We start from the raw sequence: 17,774 nt of genomic DNA on the forward strand, positions 1-17,774 counted from the left end.
CTGTACTTCCTCAGTGGTAGGGAGGCGAGCAGGCCAGAGGTGGATGAACGCAGTGCCATTGTTTGGGTGTAGGGCCTGATCAGAGCCTGGAGGTACTGAGGTTCGTTCCCCTCACAGCTCCGTAAGGCAAGCCACATCAACTACCATTCTCAGTAACAAGCACCATGGTCTTGTAGCGGATGCGAGCTTCAACTGGAAGCCAGTGGAGAGAGCGGAGGAGCGGGGTGACGTGAGAGAACTTGGGAAGGTTGAACACCAGACGGGCTGCGGCGTTCTGGATGAGTTGTAGGGGTTTAATGGCACAGGCAGGGAGCCCAGCCAACAGCGAGTTGCAGTAATCCAGACGGGAGATGACAAGTGCCTGGATTAGGACCTGCGCCGCTTCCTGTGTGAGGCAGGGTCGTACTCTGCGGATGTTGTAGAGCATGAACCTACAGGAACGGGCCACCGCCTTGATGTTAGTTGAGAACGACAGGGTGTTGTCCAGGATCACGCCAAGGTTCTTAGCGCTCTGGGAGGAGGACACAATGGAGTTGTCAACCGTAATGGCGAGATCATGGAACGGGCAGTAGCAACTTTCAAAGCAGAATTACTTTCCCATTGTTCCTCACATTCAGTGTATGACATACCTTTTTGTAGATTTGTGTCTCTGCTTTATTCCAATGTAAAAAAACAATTTCAAATGTTGCTACATGAGACTGAGGCGGTCAGTCATAATGTTCAATATATTCCAATTTACAGAATAAACCAACAGGCCACATCAACTACAATAACATTCTCAGTAACGGTTACAAATCTGAACAAACGATAGATGTTTGTTTTTTGTTTTTTTTTTTTTTTTAACCTTTATTTAACCAGGCAAGTCAGTTAAGAACAAATTCTTATTTTCAATGACGGCCTAGGAACAGTGGGTTAACTGCCTGGTCAGGGGCAGAACGACAGATTTGTACCTTGTCAGCTCGGGGATTTGAACTTGCAGCCTTTCGGTTACTAGTCCAAAGCTCTAACCACTAGGCTACCCTGCCACCCAATGTCTAGGCCATGTTTCACAAGTTTGAACATCACATTACAATACGGCACAGTTTAGTACAGTAAAGCACAGTATGGTACAGGAGAGTCAAGTTTTATTCAGTAGAGTACCGTACGGTACAGTACAGAATAGTTTCATTCAGTGGAGAAGAGTACACTACAGTACAGTAGAGTTTAATTAAGTAGAGTACACTACAGTACAGTAGAGTTGAATTAAGTAGAGTACAGTACAGTAGAGTGCATTAGAGTAAAGTAGGGTACAATAAATACAGTACACTATACTTTGCTTTGCTTTATTTTACTATGCTCTATTGTATTGTACTGCACTATACTCTACTGTACTATACTCTACTTTCATTTACTGTACAGTGTACCGTAATGTGAGGTCTGTGCTGTCCAAACTTGAAATATAGATGTCTATGTAAGACTGGTTCAGATTTGGTCCAGACTGGACTGTTTGGGCTAAATCAAGACCAGACTGGACCAAATCTCAACCAAACACACAAAAAAAAGGCAGGTGTATAAAATATATTTTTATTTCACCTTTATTTAACCAGGTAGGCTAGTTGAGAACAAGTTCTCATTTGCAACTGCGACCTGGCCAAGATAAAGCATAGCAGTGTGAACAGACAACACAGAGTTACACATGGAGTAAACAATTAACAAGTCAATAACACAGTAGAAAAAAAAGAGAGTCTATATACATTGTGTGCAAAAGGCATGAGGAGGTAGGCGAATAATTACAATTTTGCAGATTAACACTGGAGTGATAAATGATCATATGGTCATGTACAGGTAGAGATATTGGTGTGCAAAAGAGCAGAAAAGTAAATAAATAAAAACAGTATGGGGATGAGGTAGGTAAAATTGGGTGGGCTATTTACCAATAGACTATGTACAGCTGCAGCGATCGGTTAGCTGCTCAGATAGCAGATGTTTGAAGTTGGTGAGGGAGATAAGTCTCCAACTTCAGCGATTTTTGCAATTAGTTCCAGTCACAGACAGCAGAGAACTGGAACGAAAGGCGGCCAAATTAGGTGTTGGCTTTAGGGATGATCAGTGAGATACACCTGCTGGAGCGCGTGCTACAGGTGGGTGTTGCTCTTTGGGATAGTGTAGCCTACTAGCCTTCCTCTTGATAGCTAACCTACGAAATGTGCAATGCATATAACAAGGAATATACAGTATAACAACAGCCACGTCAATAATCAAACCATTCTCCTTATGTTTGAGATGTTAACTATCTCTCACCACTCTGCGTAAAGTGTCAGATTTCTCCAAAGTGGAATCCTTAAAATAGGCAATGCGGGTTCTTCTTTCAGCTTCCTCGCTAAAAGCAGTGCTTCTTGGCAATCGTCACAAGCTTAACTTGCGCTGAGGCCCATATACGGTGACAGGGATGCATCAATGTCTTAGGACAACCCATCAGATGCAGAGAGAGAGAGAGAGAGAGAGAGAGAGAGAGAGAGAGAGAGAGATCAACCTCGAGACTAAACTTTTTTCATTTCATTGCACCATGAGTCAGTGTTTTGAGAGCTAAATATAGCACTGCCCGGTGCTAGCATAGCATTAGCATGTTGCTCGCATTCTCTCTGGTGTGATTGATGCGCTGTTGGTGTGTCACGCAATTGCATCACAGAGACAAACTTTCAGGCAGGCACAGAGAGAAAAACACATTCAATTGTCAACGCCAGTGCTACGCTATTTATAGTTGCGACTATGTGTATGTATCACTATATTTCGGTGCTTGGGTGCTTTCGTCGATAAGCGCTGTATGGTAAACAGACAAGTAAAGCCCAGCGGTGTTGGGAGGACCACCTGTCTTCAATCAAGCGCGCGTGAGTTATCGGGCAGGAGGAACTGGCATTGCAAGCACCATGCTCTATGGGAGCCACATGGGACCATACAAATACAATCCCCAATTGTGAAACCTCCGCCTGGTACGTTACAGAAACTCAGTGATGCATTGGGCTGTGTAACTCTTCAAATGTCTTTGGAGACGGAATTCAATTGATAAGCGGCTAGTTTGGCTGTGCTGTGGGAATCCCAACCGGGGCAGCGAAGGTATGGCAATTGGAAGGTTCCAACCCCAAGTAAGGGCAATCGACCAGGAGCCAGAGGCAAACGCTCTTAGACTTCTCAGCAAAAGATTTCTACTTAGGTCTCCAATAAGAAAACCTCTATTGTAGCATGTGAACCCACATGTGCTTCAATGTCTGGTTTGCATGAATGGCACCATATAATGTCTGGCACCACATATGAATATTATGCAGATACCACAAGAGAACCACATTCAGACAGTCCGAGGGAAAATGTAGGCTGAATGAGCTCTGAGATTTTGAAGAGCAGGTCAATGAGGCTTTGGAGAAGCAGAGGAAACAGAAACAAGGAGACACTTGTCCCACACAAAGAAATAAACATGTATACAAAATGTAGTAAGCAAGAATGCTAAAGTATTCTTATTGGGTTATGAACATTAAATACACATGAATGGAAAATCGTGCACTACATTAGCAGGTAGCCCAGTGGTTAGAGCGTTGGGCCAGTAATCAAACGGTTGCTGGATTGAATCCCAGAGCTGACAAGGTAAAAATCTGTTGTTTTGCCCATGAACAAGGCAGTTAACCCACTGTTCCCCGGTAGGCCGTCATTGTAAATAAGAATTTGTTCTTAACTGACTTGCCTAGTTAAATAAAGCTTACATTTGAAAAATGTAATTACATTTGACAAACAGCCTTTGCCACAATAGCAGTGCTTGAGCTGGGAGGTTCCAAATGAATACCAAAAAATGTCTAGTCTTTCCTGTTTATGATAGCATTGCAGAATGGAACGGTATGAGTGATAAGGGAAGGGATGAAGAAACCACTTTGGTAACACTTTATTTGGACAGTCCATCTGTAGATGCTCTACAGACTATCAGTAACATTTCAACTAACTATCTACTAACCCTAGCCCTAACCTTAACCCTTATCCTAACCCTAAACTAAACCCTTACCCTAACCATTTCTCTAAACCTAACCCTAAGTGTAACCTTAGCAACAATTGCTTTTCAACAGATACACAATATATATACAAAAGTATGTGGACACCCCTTCAAATGATTGGCAGGTGTATAAAATCGAGCACACAGCCATGCACTCTCCATAGACAAACATTGGCAGTTGAATTACCTTACTGAACAGCTCAGCCGTGAAGTGGTCGGCCACACAAGCTCACAGAATGGGACCGCTAAGTGCTGAAGCACGTTCAAATCGGCTTCGGCACTCACTACCGACTTCCAAGCCACCTCTGGAAGCAACGTCAGCATAATAATTGTTTGTTGGGAGCTTCATTAAATGTGTTTCCATGGCAAGCAGTCGCACACAAGCCTAAGATCACCATGCGCAATGCCAAGCATCGGCTGGAGTGGTGTAAAGCTTGTCGCCATTGGGCTCTGAAGCAATGGAAAAGCTTTCTTAGGAGTGATGAATCAACCTTCACCATCTGGCAGTCCAATGGACGAATCTGGGTTTGGCGGATGCCAGGAGAACCTTACCTGCCCCAATGCATAGCACCAACTGTAAAGTTTGGTGGAGAAGGAATAATGGTCTGGGGCTGTTTTTCATGGTTCGGGCTAGGCCCAGTGAAGGGAAATCTTAATGCTACAGCATACAATGACATTCTAGGCGATTCTGTGCTTACAACTTTGTGGCAACAGTTTGGGGAAGGCCCTTTCCTGTTTCAGCATGACAATGCTCCCGTGCACAAAGCGAGGTCCATACAGAAATGTTTTTTTCGAAATCGGTGTGGATGAACTGAACTGTCATGCACAAAGCCCTGAACCCAAGCCCATCGAATACCTTTGGGATGTTCCAACATCTAGTGGAAAGCCATCCCAGAAGAGTGGAGGCTGTTAAAGCAGCAAAGGGGGGACCAACTCCATAGCCCATGATTTTGGAGTGAGATGTTCGACAAGCAGGTCCCCAGATACTTTTGATCATGTAGTGTAGTTTGTTGATAGATGCTCTACAGATGGTCGTACTAACCAACTTTATCTCGGTGCAGAGCCGAACCATATACATACCGACTGTCTAAATAGTCAGGAAAACAATACTTTCCTGTGGATATTTTGTCAAAACTTTAGAGCAGCTGAAGGATAAACTGCACAGACAAGCGCTAGAGTAAGTTCAAAGGTCATTTTATTTAACAGTCTGGCTTGTAAGGAACATTTACACGATTTTGCATACAAATGTTTCAGGCTGTATTAGGGTTGCAAAGGGAGGGTATTACTGGGAACTTTCAAAGTGTGCTTTTCCCTTTGGATATATATTTTTACATGGATTATTTTTAGAATTAGCACCGCAAACATCTACTTGGAACAATTTATTATAATCTTGCCTGCAAGGACTTTTGTTTGAGCCTTATCACATGTCAAATATTAAATAATAAAATAAGATGATTATAATGTAAAAAATACAATGACTAAGCTGTAAAACATTATCCTCATTTTAACCATCAACTTAGTGAATGCCATTGGTGTTTAATATGAAGGTTTGAGCATGAAATATCATTCTTTTACACACATTTATTTGACTTGTTTGTTGTCAATGTGCTGGTGGCAGTTTGTAAAGAAAACGTCTATAGTTGGAAGACATGCAGAGTAAATTGAAAATAATAGTTCATTAGATGCTTTTTTCATTAATTAGGCAATTAGGCCATTTTCTCTTGAACCATATTGTCTATCTACTAGAAACTCATGGACAATATGGATACCATTTATGAATTTGAAAAAAAGTGAGTTATTCAAGAATAAATTATTAAAGTTACGATAGATTGCAATAGATTTTCCTTTAATTACCAACATTACTGAAGATTACGGTAACTTTGGTAAACTACTGGTAGCTTTGCAACCCTAGGCTGTATATACCAATTAATTAGCCTGCTGTGCTTTGATGATCGAGGTTGTCGCATACACTCCTCCTGAAGTAGAACATGGGATAGAAATGCCCTGCCCGAGACTAAGAGACGGTGATTGGGATCTGAGGTATGAGGCAGACATCTGACTTCCAGATGTTTCCATCAGCGCAAAGCAGACTGACAGCTCTTAAGTGCAGTCCAGGAATGGGCTCCACACACACACACACACACACACACACACACACACACACACACACACACACACACACACACACACACACACACACACACACACACACACACACACACACACACACACACACACACACACACACACACACACACACAAACACACAGTAGGCCTATGCACGCTAGCACACATAACATCATCTGTAAAAGAGCACACACACACATCTGGCTGATTATGAAACTGCTGGTCTCCTGGCTGCAGTGTATGACATTGCCTCTTTCAGGCTTGAACCTGAGGCAGAAGGTGACCAACCAAACAGTTTGCATGCAGGGATAGTGTCCTCTGTTACCTTATAGGGTCTATTTCAGTGTATGTCTATGTAGATGTTTTTGTGATATCTGCATATGTGTATGTTCTTTTTTTATTCCTATGTGTATGTGATTCATGTGTATGCGATTAATTTGAATCTGATTGAAAAGTAAGTGTGTGAGAACATGTCCCGTGCATTCCTGACTGTCTGTATGTGAGTGCCATATGTTGGAATCTTCAGAATACGAAACAGTCCTCGCAGTGCATTTGAATGTATTTGCGTGCATGGAGGTCTAATCCTAGACTGTGTGTGTGTGTGTGTGTGTGTGTGTGTGTGTGTGTGTGTGTGTGTGTGTGTGTGTGTGTGTGTGTGTGTGTGTGTGTGTGTGTGTGTGTGTGTGTGTGTGTGTGTGTGTGTGTGTGTGTGTGTGTGTGTGTGTGTGTGCGTGTGTGTGTGTTTTGGCAACTCAGAGACACATCCCACTCTAACAGTTGCAGGGTGGTGATGCGTTCGCTCTCAAACCCAGGCAAAGACTGCATAATGACACCATATATCCCATGTGTTTTTAGACCCATTTACAGATCTGAATCTGAGGTTATTTTATTACCAGTATTACTACTATTAGTAGCAACAGTGTACACAACATTATTGTGCCTTTGTGTAGCCTATATGTGTGTGTTATTGTGCATGTGTGTGTTTGTATTTGTGTACTCATGCGTAGGTTATTGCGCTGTTGAATGTGTGTGCAGCCGTGTGTGTGTTGGTGTGTGTCTCAAGAGACTGATGCGAGGCTGACAGTCCCATAGATACAGACAAAGCATATTATGTCATATGTGCACCATGCGAGTCGTGTGCACTTACCTCATTGGAGATGATGAAACAGAGCTACTGTGTCTGGAGCTCTGAGGAGTGGCCATTCTGGAGCTCTGAGGAGTGGCCATTCTGGAGCTCTGAGGAGTGGCTATTCTGGAGCTCTGAGGACTAGCCATTCTGGAGCTCTGTGGACTAGCCATTCTGGAGGTCTGAGGAGTGGCCATTCTGGAGCTCTGAGGACTAGCCATTCTGGAGCTCTGAGGACTAGCCATTCTGGAGCTCTGGGGACTAGCCATTCTGGAGCTCTGAGGACTAGCCATTCTGGAGCTCTGAGGACTAGCCATTCTACCTGTGTCCATACCACTTCAGCACAGCACCTGCAATAAACAACATTAGATTATTATTAGACCATCCAAAGTCACACATTGCTATTTTCTATCAATTTCACCATTTGGTAATGTAGAGTAAGTAATACACAATTTATTGCATCACCTATCCACTTGAACACGAATTGATACTTTATTAGAATCCTAAATCGAACATTGTAAAAGAAGGACCTGAACATTTTACATAATCATACACAGACAGATGCACACACGCGCTGACGCACACACACACACACACACACACACACACACACACACACACACACACACACACACACACACACACACACACACACACACACACAGCCTCTTTGGCTGTGTCGTTTCCATGACACCGTACCCACTACAATCTCTCCTTATTGATCTGCATCCAAGCCTACTATTCTTTTTTTTTTTACCAGAGTAATTCAATTATCAATAAAGCTCCCGTTTTAAATAGCTATAGGCCCCGGTGTGCCAGTGGAATAATATTTCTTATCTTCTAATTTATTGGCTGGCTGCCAGCCAGTAACTCTCCACTTTGAACCCAGGCAAGGGAGCTGAAGTTCTTAAGTGCCTGCAATTTTATTCTGCATTTTTATTGATGTATCCCATTTAGATTAGTCCATTTTTAAAACCCGCTGTGGCATGAGGGGGCGGGGGGGTCCCATATTATAATCCATTTAGTTAATGGCATCCTGCTGTGGAATGATTACAGATTACAGATTTCATGTTTACTGTAGGACTATGATCAGCACATAGCTACGTATGAGACTCATAGTCAACTTCTCTGGCCCAGTGACTTGGTTAGTCACCGTGGTAAACTATGAAAATAAAGAAAGTCGCACACTCCATGTATAAACTCCCAGCAATTGAATGGGTATTTACCAGCGTTTCGACATCACTGTGAGGAAGGCACAGTTTATTCACCGTTAGTTAGAACCTCCACACAATTTTTATTCCTGGGTGTGCGCCAGCTCATGTTTTTTTAATCTACATATCAGTTTGCAAACAATGTAAAAACATTTTTTTTAAATGTATCATTGAGTTAATAAAGCCGCATGCAAACAAGGTCTCTTTTTTGCTGTCTTGGTTAAGGCAGCTCAGTGCTTTCTGTGGTGGTGGGGCAGCCAGCGGAAAATACGAAGTGTAGGGGTTGGTAATGTTCTCTAGTTGCGTCGTGATTGGCTCAGTGTTCTGTCACTCATAGAGACACTACGTCACCGCAACATGTACGGGTAGAGCTAAAATATTCAAGCCTCTTGGGTGCTGCCATAGACTTACATTAGGCCCATCCAACAAGGCTCAAGGTCATTGATCACAGATAAAATTACGTCAAATCACGTTATATCTACCTTAGCTTTGATTGGACTGATTATGTCAACATCCTACTTTCAAAGTCTTAGGTAGCAAGCTAAACAAGGAGTCATCATCCTGCATCAAGTCAGCAATCTACTGGGAAATCCTTTTCAATCCTTGTCATATGAAGATAAATAATAAATAAAACGTATTGGTGCTCATCGGCCACTGGACATAAACATTACACAATAAGTTGGAAATCGCAAATTCAACAATGAGTGCTAGGATGCCACTGCAGCCCAAGGTTCGATCCCAGCTGCCCGTGACCGAGAGACCCATGGGACAGCGAGCAATTGGCCTAGCGTCGTCCGGGTTAGGGGAGGGTTTGGCTGGCCGGGATGTCCTTGTCTCATCGTGCTCTAGTGACTCCTTGTGGCGGGCCGGTCGGTCGTCAGTTTGACAGTGCTTCCTCCGACACATTGGTGCGGCTGGCTTTCGGGTTAAGCGAGCAGTGTGTCAAGAAGCAGTGTGGCTTGGCTCTTGACCTTTGCCGAGTCCGTAGGCGAATTGCAGCAATGAGACAAGATTGTAACTACCTATTGGATATCACAAAAAAAGGTTCAATACAACTGGGAACTCAGATAAAATTAGCTCTGACTGGGAAAATACAGATTTTTTTGGGGAATGGTCATCCAACTCTGAATTCCAAGTCGGGATTTGGGCCTCTTTCTAGAGCCTACAAGTACATTTCAAAAGTGCTGAACAACTAGTTATATTGACTACGTCCGTCCTAGCTCGCTCATTAATGTCTTAATCGAAATTACGGATCGCCTCTTATCCGCTCTTTGTCCCCTTATGCCATAGTTTGTAAATCTCAATTGTTAGTAGAAACTACATTTGTTCAAACAAGTCAGCCATATCAGCTATATTTTTATTAAAGGCTGTAAATGAGTCTGAATGAACTGTTTCGCTGACAGACAAGGCTCAGCTGACAGCCAGGTGTAGCGGTGGTAAGGTGTTGGGACTGCTGTTGGGACTCTGCTGTTGGGACAGATTAATGTAGGCCCTAACAGTTTGTCGGCAACGTTTGTCACCATTATAGTGCAATTAATGTATTCTTTAGTGTTGTATAACGGCTTTGCTGGCATTCATCAACAAAACATTTTATTACCCCACCAAGGTTTACATGCTAAAATCGCCATTGTTGGTGAGAAAAATAACGACGAAGTCAATTAGACAAATCTACTATGAGAGAGAGAGAGAGAGAGAGAGAGAGAGAGAGAGAGAGAGAGAGAGAGAGAGAGAGAGAGAGAGAGAGAGAGAGAGAGAGAGAGAGAGAGAGAGAGAGAGAGAGAGAGAGAGAGAGAGAGAGAGAGAGAGAGAGAGAGAGAGAGAGAGAGAGAGAGAAAGAGAGAGAGAGAGGTGAGTACTGTTTCACTGCAGTCTTGGCACCGCAAGTACAGTACAGAGAGGGCAAATCTGATATCATCACCAACCAGGATTTTATCCAACATTTTATGTGAGTAAAGTTCATGTCAGATAAAAAATGTATCAAAGTTATTTTTATCTGCACTATGTCATCACGCACAGCCTTTTATCCACAACAAGTCAGTTTGATGGAAACACCTCTGGTGGGAAAATGCACATACTGTTTTTAAGCACATTTTAATACATTTTAATACTATGAAGGGTGAGATTGTTGCAGCTGTTGGTAGATATCATCCCCTTTGTTTTGAAAGGAGGCCAGAAAACCGTCACAGAGGTCAGAGGTGATTGTGAGAGAGGGGTTGTCCAATGGGCGGAGAGGTTTGTTGATGATCGAGAAGAGCAGTCTTGGGTTTCCTTGTTCATTCCTTATGATGTTGGAGAAATAGGCAGATTTGGTTGTGGCAAGTAGGTCCTTCTGGTCTTGGTAGGCCTCCTTATGGACAATAAGCCCTGTCTGTGTTTAGAGCCATTCTAGTCGTCGTCCTATGGCTTTCATGGCAAGCAGCTCAGGAGGGTACAATGGCGCTGGGATGTTGACGGAGACCACCCTTGTTTTAAGGGGAGCCAGAGCATCCAGGTGGGAGGAGAGCTCAATGTTATAATGAGCCACCAGGTCAGTCACTGAGGATACATGAGGTTCAGGGGTGTCATGTGATTGCATATCCAAGCTGTGTTAATCCTTTTTATATTTCTCGAGGTGTTGGTGCACTTGTTGGCTTGGGCATGGGGGCGGGCACACTGAACAGTATGGCCTCATGGTCAGATATGGATTTGTCCAGACCTGACAGGTTGGAGGGAGCCATGCCTGTTGTGCACACAAGGACAAGTACATGGCCTCTGTCATGGGTGGGGAAGTTTACATGCTATGTAGAGTTGAAGCAATCCAAAAGGGCAGTAAAGTCTCCGGCAAAGCACATCCTTCAGAGTCCACATGAATGTTAAAGTCCCCTAACAATAGTTTGGCAGGACACAGGGAGCTCAGCTAACTCAGAAAGAAAGACTGGAGAGGTTTTAGGTGGCCGGTAGATGAGGACTATAAGCAGTGGTTGAGGGACAGATATTGTACAGGCTATATGTTCAAAAGAGGTTACCTGGAGTACATGTGTGACTTTGACCTTCGAGTCAGATCAATGAAGGACAGCAAGCCGACCTCTACGACCCAGAGCACAAGGTTTGACAAGGTAAACGTAGCCAGGTGGTGTTGCTTGGTTAAGCAGGTAATAGTCATTAGGTTGTTGCCATGTCTCTGTTGGGCACAGAACATCAACACATTCGTCCACAATAATGCCACTGACGAGTAGGGCTTTGTTGTTCAGGGATGAGTATTAAAAAGAGCAAAATTGCCAGGTGACTGGCGAGTGGAGTGTGCTGGGATGAATGGGCTTTTGGGCAATGTTCTTAAATTGTTGCGGTCAACACTACAACATTCAGCCGCGAGAGGAGCAAGAGAGGGAGGCTTACAGTTCTGTGTGGACTCTTTTGGCTTATTAATGGATTTCTAAACGCCTCATCATCTTGGATGTTTGAGTTTTTTCCGCAAGGATTCCAAAGTGGAAGAAGTACATTTTTGAGCTCCATACTAAGGGTTTGCTCTATCCTTTTGAGACTAAGATGGAATCCACTTGAGTAAAATATGTGAGTGTCTCCCATTCCTGTACTTCGTGGTCCTTTGTAGTCCTCCAGGAGATAAGGTGAATAACTTCAATGCAGGTATTCATTGAAGGAATTCAAAAGAAAACAAATCAGCTGGCCAGCTAGACTTTGTTGATAGGAAAAAGTCACGTTTCTTATCCGGTTTCGACGTCGAGGTTCAAAGTTACTAGATTAAAATCCTTAAGAGTCAATCTAATGAACATGAGGAACAAAATACCCATCGAAACCCGTCAGTTTAAGCTAGACATCCGTTTTTTTGCATGGGTTGCGAATCCACCGCATCCGCCTGGCGTCATTCCGCATCTGTGGTGGAAAGTGGCATAGCTATGGCGCTGTTTGTCAAACCTGGAGATGCCCCGAAAATTATTCTTCTCACAAAATTGTCTGTAGTGTCCAAACGGTTTGGCCTACTAACTCGCCTGAAGGTAACCCAGACAAATGAATGGGAGCATGGAAGCAGTTTTGTGGCAACAAAAATAAGGGGATAAATATGTTAAATATATCAATATTTCCTGAGCTTATTCCTTATAAAAAAATGCCATTTGGGACATTGTGAGAAAGATTGGGGCTGCTGGCAAAGGGTCTTCCTGTGAAGCGACGTCGGGGGTGGGGTTGTCTGAGGCCGGGAGAGCCGAGTGAGACTCATTCCGGTTTTCTTTGGCAGTGTTCAGAGTCCGGATTATCCCTGGTTGGCTCTGGAGGGTTTTTAGAATGTGAGTCAAATGACATCAGTCCGTGGCAGCCTAAGTCCGCAGCTTTGTATTTATAAGGGGTGAGTGAAGTATTTGTGGATAATACGCCTTTGACGGAGCTGTGTCGTAGGACGGCAGATCACCTGGGGGTGGATTGGCTGTCTTCTCCCCCGCAGTGGAATTCCTCCAGGAATTAGAGGTCGGTTTTTTACCGTCTTGGTGCTTCTGGGCAGCGGTGGACGTCTTGGCACAGACACCATTCTGGGTCGAAGGAGTGTGGGGTGAAAGCAGATCCCTCCGCAGCGCAGGGGAAGAAGCAGACCTCGCGACCATAGGTGGAGGCTGGGGGCTTGTTCTTGGGGGCCTACTCCCCATGCATTTAGAGTGACAGCACTGCTACCAAGTGGCTCGTCAATGGGGGAAAGTTGCCAATTTGCCGGTGTGGGTCGGGTATCAGAATGGCTGTACCACAAAACATTGTTTCTACCCAAGGTTCCTCTCTGTTCAGGGGTATCAAGAGTGCGGTATTGTCCAGATGTGGGCATAATAAACAGTTTCTTCCCCACATTTGTCAATAGTGGTGGATATTTTAAAAACCATGAGAGAAAAAAACAAAGGATCCCAGTCCTCAGAGCAGCATTCTGCAGCCTTCAGGAGATAATGTATGGGAGACTGGCAGCGTGCTCCGTCCAGTGGCGTTTCACCATAGCTGATGAGGACAGTGACGAGGGGGTACAGTCTGCAGATCGCTGTGCTCCTCTTTTTTTGTGGCGTCATTACGTCAATGATCCCCGAGGTCATAGCGCCTGTCTTAAGAGAGGTGGTCCCTGGTGTCAAAAGTACAGAGCAGTTGGTACAGCCAGTACTTCTTAATTCCCAACAGCGAAGGAATGTTGCGTCCCATCCTGGACTTCAAAATGCTCACACTTCGCAGGCTATTGTAGTCGGTGCGTCCCAGCAATTAGTTTACGTCCATAGATCTGAAGGATGCATTTTTTTTATGTGTCTATACTTCCTCCCCACAGAAAATTTGAGGTTTAATTTTGAGGGTGTGGCGTATGACTTCCTGGTTCTGCCTTTAAGTCTCACCCTACTGCCCTGCACCTTTTCTATGGTTGTGGAGACGGCTTTGGCACCTGTGCAGTGCGAGGGTGGATCAGCATATTGGCCTATCTGGATGATTAGCTGAACGTAGCAGAGTCGAGGGAACGGGTTCAGCTCCACACTGCCAAGCTGGTTTCCCATTTTCAGTCTCTGGGGTTCATAATGAATTGAAAGAAAAGTTGTTTGACTCCGGCTCAGCGCATTCAGTTTCTAGGGCGCTGCATTTAAATTATCTAGAGCTAATAAAAGTGTTTTTTTAGAGCTGATGCTTTTCCTTCTGATGTTGGATGGCCAGCATATGTTGGTAAGGTACTACAATAGGATGGTGGTGGCTCATATGGAGCAGTGCTTATGTCTAACGTATCTTCCCGGATCTCTCAACGTGGGTGCGGATCTACCTTCCAGGGGGGATCCTAGCTCTACGGAGTGGAAACTGCAACCCTCGGTGGTTGCCCAGACATAGGACCGTTTCAGCAGAGTCGACGTAGATCTTTAAGTATCACGAGAAAACTTGCATTGTCGTCTGTTTTTCTCAATGAGCGATCTGGCTGGGCTCTCTGTTGGGAACCGATATTTTGGAGTATCAGTGGCCGCGGACCCTGCGCTATGATTTTCCTCCGGTGGTCCTGATTCAAGCCACCGTGGAGAAGGTCCGTCAGGAGAGTCTGTTATTGAATCTTGTGGCTCCTTGTTGCCCCAGACAACCCTGGTTCCCGGAGATTATCCACCTGTTGGGCGGGGACCCTTGAAGGGTTCCGTGTCATTTGGTGAACATTTTGATGTTCTTGCATTAACTTTTTGAGCAGGGCCTTTCTTTTCCCACATTAAAGGTTTATATGGCAGCCACCTCGGCGTGTCATGAAGAGATTGACGGCTCTACCCTGGGGTCTCATCCCCTGGTGGTGCGGTTCCTGAAAGGTTGCGTCGGCTCAGACCAGTGTCTAAGCCTATGGCACTGACCTCAGGGACCTGGCTTTGGTCCTGGACACTGTGTGAGCCTCCGTTTGAACCATTGGAGTCTGTGGACCTGAAGGTCCTTTCCTACAAGACTACTACGCTAATGGCCTTGGCGTCGGCCAAGCGCGTTGGGAATCTCCACAAGCTAGTAGTACACCCTTCCTGTTTGGAGTTCTCACATGGGGTAGGGTGCTTTCTAAGCAGCGTCATTCCTATTGGATTGTGGCATACGACAGCAAATGACAAGGGTTGCCTAGCGGTGTGTGGTAAACCTTAATCCACTAGGGGTGTGGCTGCATCTTCGACATAGTTCAGGGGCATGATGATTGGTGATATGTGTGATTCAGCGAGTTGGGGTTCCTCACATACCTTTGTGAGGTTTTATTGCTTGGATGTAACTGCTACAGGTGAGGCTCATAGGGTTCTTATGGCAGTGTGCAGGTGGAGCATTTATTCGGGTTAGCAGTGTTCCCTGTGGATTTGAGCCTTGGGCTGTCTTGGGGTGCGGCAGCGCATGAAGTGTGCATTATCAGGATTACCACAGTTTGCTGTGGGTTTGAGCCTTGGGCTGCCTGGGAGTGCCTGAGTACACCATTTCCAGGTTACTGTAGGTTCCTGTGGGTTTGAGCCTCGGCCTGCCTAGTTCATCGATTGGTCGATAATATGCAGCCGAGATTGGGTTCTTCACCAAGTCACGACAAGGGTTCTGTTTTGGACTTGCGGTTCCTTGCGATACGTGTTCTGACATGTCAGGCTCGCAAGGTAAGTATTGTTTTTGGAACCATGAGGTCTATGGACTGTCAGTGCGCATAGCAGAGTTGCAGCAGGTTCTGATTCCATATATGGGCTCTGACAGTTCAGGCCTCATGAGGCGCTGACAGCTCAGGCTTCTCGGGTAAGTTAAGCACATTGTTACTCCTGAACCTATTTAGGCTTGCTATAATAAAGGGATTGAATACTTGACTCGAGACATTTCAGCTTTTCATTTTGAATTAATTTGTACAAATTTCAAAAAACATAATTCCACTTTGACATTATGGGGTATTGTGTGTAGACCAGTGACACGGAATCTCAATGTAATCCATTTTAAATTCAGGCTACAACACAACAAAATGAGGAAAAAGTCAAGCAAGGGGTGTGAATACATTCTGAAGGCACTGTAGTTGCTCCGCTACCATCTAGAAGGCAGAGACAGTACAGTACCCTGCCCTGAACCTTAGAGATTGCTGGCATATGTACTGTACATACTGTATTTTATTCATGACTCATCCTATATAACTATTGCTGTTCACATCTTTTCTATTCATATACTGTCCATACTGTCTATACACACATCATTCACACAAATATATATTTATAATCCAGACTGACATTGCTCGTTATGATATGTCTTACTTTCTTGTTCTTTTTTTAAATGTTATTGTGGATTATGCGTGTATTGTTTTGTATTGCTAGATATTGCTGCATTGTTGGAGCTAGAAACATAAGCATTTCGCTACACCTGCGATAACATCTAAAAGAAAACGTTGTACTGTACACGACCAATAAACTGTGATTTGATTTGTGACCTGCACAACATGGTACTATTAGAACACGTCAAAGCTCTGACATCTTGGTATTTTACTGACTTGAAATTATAGTGCTGCTGAGGTATTTTCCTAACGTTCCTCAGAAACCATGTTTCAGTGTTATTTTCAAGTCTAAAAGGAAATCTGAGTGTCCAAATGGCTTCCTGCCCGTGCCATGGAGAATGTGGTCGGCTCAGGTGCAGAAACAAAGGACACTTCTGTTTTAGCCGTGTCACATATGGGGTAGAATAACAACCGCCTAGCGGTTTGTGTGTCTAAGGGCTGCTGAGGGAAATCACTCAGGTGTGCACTTTCATTTATTGCGGCACTTGCAGTTTGTGTGTGTGGGTGTGTGTGCGCGCGCGTGTGTTGTCTTATGTGGTATCCATCTCCAGCGTGTATTGTCAGCCCCTGCATTGTGCATGAGATCCATCTCACTAATTCACCACAAAATATTCAATTCCTTAACCGCATGGGGTAGCAAACAATGTGACATACATTGCACTAAAGGTTTATGCTGATTACTATGAAAGTCCTGAATGTCGGCCATTTAAAAACTGAGCTACCGTACAATTAGCAGAGTCACTGAGACACCACACAGTCGTTGCTATTTTCCTTTATTTGGTGTAAGATACTGCAAACAGTTCCAGACAAACATGTCATTGTCTGCAGGCCTCAATGTCTGTGGTCTTAATAATTGCAGAGTCACAGTTAGCAATACATTTTCAGGACTTTTTAATGCTTTGTGGGGGAACATTAAGCCCATTTCAGTCTTTACGTGAAACCACTGCCTGTATTCAGCAATTGGGTCCACAAGCCAAAAACATAAAGCAAAATACAGCCCTATAGAGCTCCTCATTAGTTTGCCAGAGGAAGTAAAATATAACAAAAGAAGAATCGGGATACTATGCAGTTTAAGAAGGAATAAGGAAGCCCACTTACCATCTAATAAAAAACTTAAAGTTCAGAGTGGTGCTAGACAAATTCCTCAAACCAATCCCACAGCTCTGTTTTCCCTTGGGAGAGTGGGTTCCCAGGAAGTAACTAACTAGCGCAGCCATCTGACCTCCCTGGCCTTTAAATAGACATGATATGCCCCGTATGGGCGACTAGACGGCATAGTGTCCTACCAGTCCTCTAATTGAGCTATGAGAGGAGGTTCACAGGAGGAGACTGTGGTCACAACCTCAGCTATGAGGCTGTCATTGGGAGGGGAAGGCCTGGGAAGGATGGGTAGGATGGCTGGGTGGGTGGTGGGAACATGACGGCACTTTGCTCTGCTCTGGCATTCCAGTCCCACACACAGTGGGCTGTCTCAATGTGGGCCCTGTCCTCTCAGACCCACAGGGCAGCACTAACAGAGCCTGTTCACAGCGACTGAAGCAGCAAACAAAAGCTATAGGCATGCTA

At 44.4% G+C, this 17,774-nt stretch overlaps 1 protein-coding gene across 4 annotated transcripts in view; it reads right to left on the reverse strand.

Moving 5' to 3' along the window:
• Window positions 1–17,774, reverse strand: part of LOC118396422 (protein inscuteable homolog) — an 85,386-nt gene that overhangs the window by 37,509 nt on the left and 30,103 nt on the right. For 3 of the 4 annotated variants that reach the window (XM_052465459.1, XM_035790621.2, XM_035790623.1), the window contains exon 2: window positions 7,287–7,615. In XM_052465459.1, the coding sequence (XP_052321419.1) occupies window positions 7,287–7,597 (311 nt within the window). In that variant the 5' untranslated portion in view covers window positions 7,598–7,615. Of the gene's footprint in view, window positions 1–7,286; window positions 7,616–17,306; window positions 17,503–17,774 lie in introns of those variants that run through there. The other variant, XM_035790622.2, reaches the window with a different exon arrangement.

This window comes from Oncorhynchus keta, chromosome 17 (assembly GCF_023373465.1).
Source record: "Oncorhynchus keta strain PuntledgeMale-10-30-2019 chromosome 17, Oket_V2, whole genome shotgun sequence".
Taxonomy (NCBI): Eukaryota; Metazoa; Chordata; class Actinopteri; order Salmoniformes; family Salmonidae; genus Oncorhynchus; species Oncorhynchus keta.